The 7887-nt window shown below is 59.1% G+C and overlaps 1 protein-coding gene across 1 annotated transcript; it reads right to left on the reverse strand.

Annotated features, from left to right (window-relative positions):
* Window positions 416–5439, reverse strand: STARD10 (StAR related lipid transfer domain containing 10). Its single transcript, XM_021410676.1, has 6 exons — window positions 5216–5439; window positions 2906–3053; window positions 2722–2825; window positions 2527–2644; window positions 1263–1315; window positions 416–1138 (listed from the first exon to the last, which is right to left on the reverse strand). Exons 1-6 carry the CDS (start codon window positions 5378–5380, stop codon window positions 926–928), a joined length of 801 nt encoding a protein of 266 aa, XP_021266351.1. The 5' UTR covers window positions 5381–5439; the 3' UTR covers window positions 416–925.

Consider the following 7887-nt stretch of genomic DNA (forward strand, 5'->3'; position numbering starts at 1 on the left):
TGCCCAGAGTGGGGATCTGTGTGAGATGGGGAGGAGCCCAGCACCTTCAGCAGTGATGTCCCCATCTGCACCAGCCATTACAGAGCAGATTGGAACCACTCTGAGGCAGGAATCCAGCAGCAAACGGGTGGGTGGAAAATCCAGCATGTGTCAGCTTGTTCCCCCCGCACTGTCTGTCCAGACAAACTCCCTGCTGTCCGGCGGAAGCCGACCTGTGCCCACACACGCTCACCCACAGGCATGCAGATGTGCAGAGCCCAGCATCACCCTCGCCAGATGTGCAGAGCACAGCATCTCTGTCCCTAGCCCCCCACCCCCTGTACCCAGTATACTGGGATGCCAGCACCCAGCGCAGCCTGGGGCTGCCCCACTCCAGTCTGAAGCTCCCCGGCTGTGCACACACCAACCCCTTTATTGTGCCAAAAACCACTGCAGCAGCAAACACTAGAGGCAGCCTGCGGATGTGAACCCATCACCCAGGAGAGGACCTGGGGGGCTCCCGGAGGTGGGGGTCACACAAAGCCTGGGGGGACCCGGAGAGCAAGACATGTGACAAAGAGAGACAGTTCTGGTCCTGTACTGCTGCAAAACCTGGGCTGGTCCCACACAAACCCTCCATTCTGGACCTTTGAGGAGCACACCCAGAAGGTCTTACAGCAGCAAAGGGACCTCCTGGTGGTGGCAAAGCTTCATCCAGCTCCACCTCCCCCCATTCTTTCTCCTCTCCTTAGAGCACCCACTCCTGCAGCCTGCTCTGCCACCAGCATGGAAACACCTCCGTGGGCCACCACCCCCTCGGCACGTGGGCACTGGGCTCCCACAGGACAGTCCCCCCACTAGAAGGTGTCTATGATGGAGAACGTGGGGGGCACAGGGTGCCAAATCCCCACTGTGCCCCCTCGCTGGTGGCCCATCAGGGCAGGCGTCAGGCCTCGTTGTCGCTGGTGCTGAGGTGCTCCTCGGACAGCCCTGTCTCGTCGATGTGCTCCAGCGAGTCGGTGTGCTGCAGGGAGAGCTCGGCCAGGCTGAGGCTGGGCAGTGTGTTCTGCTCCGGATACACCCAGGGCTTGTAGCCAGGGTCGTGCCTGCGCTTCCAGTCTGGGTACTTCAGCCCTGCCTTGTAGATCTTCTTCATCGCCTGTGGGAAGAGCAGGTCTGACCCATCATGGTTACCCCAAGACTCCAGCTCCAGAACCTCCTGCTACACCAAGGTGCTGCTTTGGGTCCCCATGGCCCCACTACCAGCCATGCACCCTGCTTACCTTTGGTGCCACGAACTGGGAGACTCGGTTCACCACCCACTTTGGCAGCGATCCTGCAAGAGCCCAAAGCCCCATCACTGAGTTGAGGAAATGCCATGACCCCTCAAAATCCCTGCCAGGTGCGTTGGTCAACGCCCAGCATTCACTGCTGAACTGAGACCCCCCAGCTCTGATGGGAAACTACCCCATGCTATGCCCTGGGAGGGTCCCCTCTTCTTCCCATGGTTGTCCTCCCTTCCCTTTTGGACACAGGATGGTGGAGATCCAGGGTGGGCCATCTGGACCCATGGTGGGACCACATGAACATCAAGGAGTACAGCAAGGCCAAGTGCAAGGTCCTGCACCTGGGTTGGGGCAATAATAAATATGAATACAGGCTGGGAGATGAATGAGTGGAGAGCAGCCCTGAGGAGAAGGACTGGGGAATACTGGTGGGTGAAAAACTGGACATCGCATTTGCAAACTCTAAGGCCAACTGTATCCTGGGCTGTATCAAGAGAGGGTTGGCAGCAGGGCGAGAGATGTAATTGTCCTCCTCTATTCTGTCCTTGTGATGCCCCAGCTAGAGTACTGCAGCCAGGTCTGGGGCCCCCAGCACAAGAAAGACATGGAGCTGTTGAAACCATAGAATTCCAGAATGGCTTGGATTGGAAGGGACCTTAAAGCCCTTTACTAGTTCAAACCTGCTGCTGTGAGCCATCCAACCTGGCCTTCAGCTCCTCTACGGTTGGGGCACCCACAGCTCTCAGGGCAACCTGGGGTGGGTCCAGAGGAGGGCCACAAAGATGCTCAGAGATCTGGAGCATCTCTTCTACAAGGAAAGGCTGGGTGAGGTGGGCTTTCTCTGCTTGGAGAAGAGAAGGCTCTGAGGAGAACTTATAGGAGCCTTCCAGTGCCTAAAGGGGCTTATCAAAAAGATTTGGAGAGACATTTTATAAGTATTTGTAGTGATTGCACAAGGGGTAATGGTTTTAAACTGAAATACAGTATTTAGACATTTTAGATTACATAGGAACAAATTCTTTACGCAGAGGGTGGTGAGGCCCTGTCACAGACTACCCAGAGAAGCTGTGGAAGCCCCAGAAGTGCTCAAGGCCAGGCTGGATGGGGCTTTGGACAACCTGGTCTAAATGAGAGTCAGGGGATTGGAACTGGATTGCCTTTAAGGTCTCTTCCAACCCAAACCATACCATGATGCTGTGATTCCATGCTCTGAAGACCCATCCCACAGGAGCACGCTGCAGCACTCCCCCTCGGCTCTCACCTCTGGGGTCCACCTGGGTGAGATAATAGAGGACGCAGGCGCTGGTACCGTTGGCCTTGATCAGATAACCGGTCTGCAGGGACACGGCCCTGACAAAATCCTTTCGGGGAGGGTATTTCTGCAAAAAGAGGCCGTACAGCTCAGAACCTGCCCCAACCGCTGCCCACAGCCACCCCCAAGGCTGCGGGAACCCACCGGGTGCTTGACGCTGTAGTTGAGGATGATGTAGTCATTGCCCAGGGGCAGCCAGGAACGCAGGGTGACAAAATCGCGGTTCTTCAGGGGGCTGGGGCACTTCCCTGCGGAGACACCTGGTTACAGCCTGGTGTGGGGCTGCAGCTGGGGCACCCCGGGTGCGCAGGGGCTGGGGGCTGCTCACAGGAGTAGTATCCCACGTCGGCGTTAACTGTCAGGCGCCCGATATCGTAGGTCTCGATCATGTGCGAGTCCCACTTCTTGCGGTAGCGGGTGTCGTGCAGCACGTCGTAGAGCGTCTCAGCGGAGACATCCTTGCAGGAGATGCGGGTCTGTGGGGAGACGGGTGGTTGGGTCCCCACTGGGTCCCCATTGGATCCCCATGGGTTCCCCATAGGGTCCCCAGGGCGGTGCCCACCCCAGGGATTGGGGCTTGAGCTTGTTTCTCTTGGCTGATCGGCTGTAACTGGAGCCACCCGCTCCGGCGTGCATTATTGATGACCCCAACCCTGCTCCTCCTGACGCCGGGAGGAAAGAGATGTCATCTGCTCCTCGTTAGAGGCCTTGCATCTTTGATGAGGTGCGTGGCAGCTCCATGTAATGGGAGCCGGCCCTTTGAACGCTGGTGGCAGGTCCCATCAATCTCGGGCGAGCTCTCCCTGCTGGCCCAGCTGATGCGGTCTGACCAGCGGGGCTGCAGATGTGAAGTTGCCCAAGGTGTGGGAGCACCCAGCCCATCCTCACTCAAGTGTCCTGCTGCAAGGAGTCCACGTGTCCTCCTGGAAGCACCTGTTGTCACAGCAGGGCCTTGCACCCACAAAATCCCCTCCTAAAGCATATTGCTTGTCCTCCTCCAGCCCGAGCATGGCCAAATGGAGGCCATACAAGCTTCAACATGCAGTCAGCTGCCCAAAGCAGGGCTGAAGGGGTTTTCCTGGTGCTCCAAATGCTCAGGAACCCTCCAAGCTGTGTCTTTGTTGGTGGTAAGACCAGGGTTCTTCTGGTCCCATGAGCACCAGTCCGGCTTGGCTTCCATCCCAGCTCTTGGGAAAGATCCCTGGGCAATGCTGACCAGGGGCCAGCTCTGACTAGCACTCCTTTATGGAGCAGGGGAAAACCACACCAAGGAGATACTGTCAGTGACCCAGGCTGGGCAATGGTGTGATGCTCAGAATCCCCCGAGCCTTCTGGGAGCCCCTCCTCTGTGGGGTCAGTGATGGAAAATTCTGCATCCTGTCCACTGGGCTGAGCTTGTTTGAACAGGGCTGGACTTCACCAGGTTCCTACAGACTGGTCTGGGCGCAGTGCCACAGTTACTGCTGCTGTCCGCATTGCCCTTCAGTCTTTTGGTTGCCTGGACATGGCTTCATGGGGATGGAGGTGGCTGAGCACCCTTGGGTGCATCCTATCTGGTCCTGTGGCTCTGTGTATCCCCAGCAGGCTGGGCTGCTTGCTGGCCCTGGCTCAACATCGTGCCACACCAAAGCTGCATGTGTCACGGCTCTGCAGAGAGCTGCAGCTCTGCTGCTCCTCCTCCTCCTCTCCCTGGCCAGATGGGCCTCCAGCCCCAGCAGCACTGCAACCAGCACATGCCTGGAGCTCCAGGAAGCCTTCCTCAGCCCTTCTGGTGTCTCACTGGGCTGCTGCCACTCTGGAATCAGAGCAAAAGTCTTCCCTGTACCCTCTACCTCAGGGGCCTCCTCACGACCTCCTTGTGCCTCCCCAGCTCTCCAGGTTATGGTAATCCTTCCCCAGTGCTCCCAGTTGGAAGCCATCCTTACCGGGTTGGCCAACCTCGTGATCAGATGCTCCAGCCCCACTTGCTCTGGCAGATCTCATCCCTGCCTGCGCTTTGGTGAGGATCCCATGGCCACAAAAGCTATGACAGCAGCCCCACAGCCAAGCACTGCCCTGCATGATGCTCATGCTGAAATAATCTCTTCTTCAGATGAATCCATGGGGCACCCTTACCCTGCAGCTGCTCTTGGTATGCTCAGGTTCACCCAGCACTGTCACTGGTGCTGCATGGGTGAGCAGTGAGGTGTGACGACCCACGGGATGGATGAACATCACTAATCCCTCTGCAGCATCCCAAATCTATCCCCTGGCATGCAGCAAAGCCCCTGACATGACACGCAGGGCATCTGAGACCCTCAGGGATGCAGAGCAGTATGGGATGTGAGGCAGTGGTACCCAAGGATGGTGTGTCTGGGGGAGACGCACCAGCCCACCAGCCCACCCCATGCCCTGGAGCTCCCAGCAAGGCCATCTCCATGAGATTATTCCCAACCGTGTGCAGAGCAAAGGCAGTGGCAAGGTAAGCACACATCGATGCGCTGGATGCGTTTCCATGCTGCAGCAGCATCCTGCTCCCTATGCTGAGACACAGGGCAGGCAGAGAAGCTGCCGAGCACCTTGCCAGCTGCAGGAGCGCATCTGGGGCTGAACCCCACCGAGCCCTGCTGCTGGGGAGCTGGAACTGGGGAGGGCTCACCTTGATTTTCTGCACGGTGCAGCTCTCCTCCTGGCCCTGGCTCCAGACGGTGACGCCAGCCTTGTTGTAGCGGCAGTGCCAGCCCTCCGCGCTCTCGCACTGCTCCCTGAACGAGCTGAAGTCGGAGTCGTCCGGGATATAAACCATCTCCCCGCCCCTGGACATGGGGGCTGAGCTGATGGAGGCTCCTTCTGCCTCCCCACCCGGCAGCCGGCTCGCACCCAGCTCACGCGGCCATCCTCATCCTCACGGCCCCGAGGATGCAGAGAGCCCTGAGGCCGCAGAACGCAGCGAGGAGGAAAGCTCCTTCCCGGCGGATGCTACGGCAGCTGCTGGCAGCTCGGATATCTCCCCGGGCTCGCCAGGATCACGTTTCTCTCCGGCTGCCTGGCTGCTCCTCTATTATTCAGCAGGTAGCAGCTCGCGGGGGGCTCGGTTTTCAGGGCAGAGCTGCCCCTGGTTGCCCGAGTCCCTGTGTCCCCGTCCCCGCTGTCCCCTGGCAATCTCTGTGCCTGACTTTGCTGCAGCAGCTTGATTGCAGGGAGTGATGCAGCACCCAGCCGTGCCCTTCCCCGTGCACAGCAGGAGAGACGCCCTTGTCCTTCACGCTGCTGTCCCAGGACACAGCTTGCCATTATTTATCATCACCTTGTCCTGGTGCTTTTTGCTGGGACCCTGCTCAGTGCCCTGGCTTGGGTCTCCTGTCCCACAATGGTGGTGTCCACAAGGTCCCCGTTGGTCTCAGATTTGAGCTTCTCAGGCTCTGCCTTTCCCTGCACATCTGTTCCTCCCAGTTCAGCCTCACTGTGTGACAAGAGGTACGGTGGATCCCTGTCACACCCACGGATGGGGACACTGAGCATGGCCCCAGCCTTCACCCTGGCGTGCCCAACTGAACATCAAGGCACTGATCACCATCATGTGGGCAAAACCCATGGAAGGAACCCAGCCCCACCCACGGGGTCCCCAATTGCTTGAGTGAACAAACCTCTGGGCAGTGAAGTCACCAAGACAACTCCCAGACCAGGAGGAGGTCGGGCACCCTTGGGTGCCACCCCAAGACCCCTCACTGCAGGATGCTCCAGCTCAGCCCCTTCTCCTCAGCACTGTGAGCCCCCTTTCCTTGGCAGGTCTGTGGATGACACCAAGTTGAGTTGACATGCTGGAGGAAAGGGCTGCCATCCAGAGAGACCTGGACAGGCTTGAGAGGAGGGTCTGTGTGAACCTGATCCAATTCAGCAAGGCCAAGTTCAAGGTCCTGCACCTGGGTCAGAGAATCCCAAACATGAATACAGGCTGGGGGATGAGCAGCACTGCAGACAAGGACCTGGGGATACTGGTGGGTGAAATACTGGATATGAGCCAGCAGCGTGCATTTGTAGCCCAGAAAGCTAATCATAACCTGGGTTGCATCAAAAACAGTGTGAGCAGAGGGCAAGGGAGGAGACTGTCTCCTCCTGTGAGACCCCAACCTTCAGTACAGCTTTCAGCTCTGTGCTCCCCAGCACAGGGACCTGCTGGACTGAGTCCAGAGGAGGTCAAGAGGGAATGTAAGTGATAGGACAAGGTGGGGAGAATGGTTTTAAACAAAGAGAGGAGAGATTTAGGTTAGATGTCAGGAGGAAAGTCTTTGATGAGAGGGTGATGAGGGCTTGGCACTGCTGCCCAAAGGGCTGCAGGTGCCACAACTCTGGAGATGCTCAAGGCCATGGATGGGGCCTGCGCAGCCTGAGCTGATGGGGGGCACCCAGCCCACGGCAGGGGGGTTGGAACTGTGTGGGCTTTAAGATCTCTTCCAACTCAACCAGTCTGTGACTCTATGATTCTATGAGTCTGTGAGTCCGTGATTCCCTACCACTGGGAACTCATCAATCTGGACAAGAGCATGGTCACCCAAGAGCTCTCTGGTCATGGTCGCATGAGGCCAGCAGCTGAGCTGGGATGTTCCCCCCGATGTTCCCACCCGCCTTTGTGAGCTCTCAGGGCTCCCCAGCCTCATCCACCTCCATCCCCGGCAGGAGCTGAGCCCGAGAAGGGCGGAATTGTTTTGCACGGTTTCCTGTTGCTGGCTGGGCTCCGGGTGCGTCCCCATCGCCGGGTGGCTTCCAGCGCATCCCAGCTCCCGTGGTGACGAATTCCTCGTTCCGTGCAATCTGCTGCTCGCCCACTGGGTGTCACGCGTGCTCCACCGGCGACGGCGACAGGGAGCGGCCGGGGCTGGGTCCAGGACAGGGAGGTGGGGACGGGCTGCTCGTTGCCGAGGGCTTGGAACCTCCCCGAAGCCGGGGGTGGGATGAAGGCCCGGAGAGCCGCCTCCTCTTCCTCCTCCTCGGCGTCCTCGCTCTTGCCCTGCGCAGCCGCCGCACCCTCCCTTTCCCTGGCAGGGTCTGGAGCCGCCATGGTGACCCCCTCGTCCCCCTCCCCCCCCCCCCTTCTCCACCGGAGCCCAGGGGTTGGGGACGGGCAGGAGCAGCGGTCGGGGTGCCACTCTGCGCCCGGACATCACCGGCAAAACCCTCCTGTCTGCCTTAATGCAGCGCTTTTGCGGCCACCGTGGGGACTTTTGGTGGCAGGGGAAGGTGCAGAGGGGACACACTGCCCTCAGCCCCCCCCCCCCCCCCCCCGATAAAGCACGTGCACAGTATTAGGGCAAGGGTCCCTGCCCTGTCCCC

The sequence above is a fragment of the Numida meleagris genome, chromosome 12 (assembly GCF_002078875.1).
Source record: "Numida meleagris isolate 19003 breed g44 Domestic line chromosome 12, NumMel1.0, whole genome shotgun sequence".
NCBI lineage: Eukaryota > Metazoa > Chordata > Aves > Galliformes > Numididae > Numida > Numida meleagris.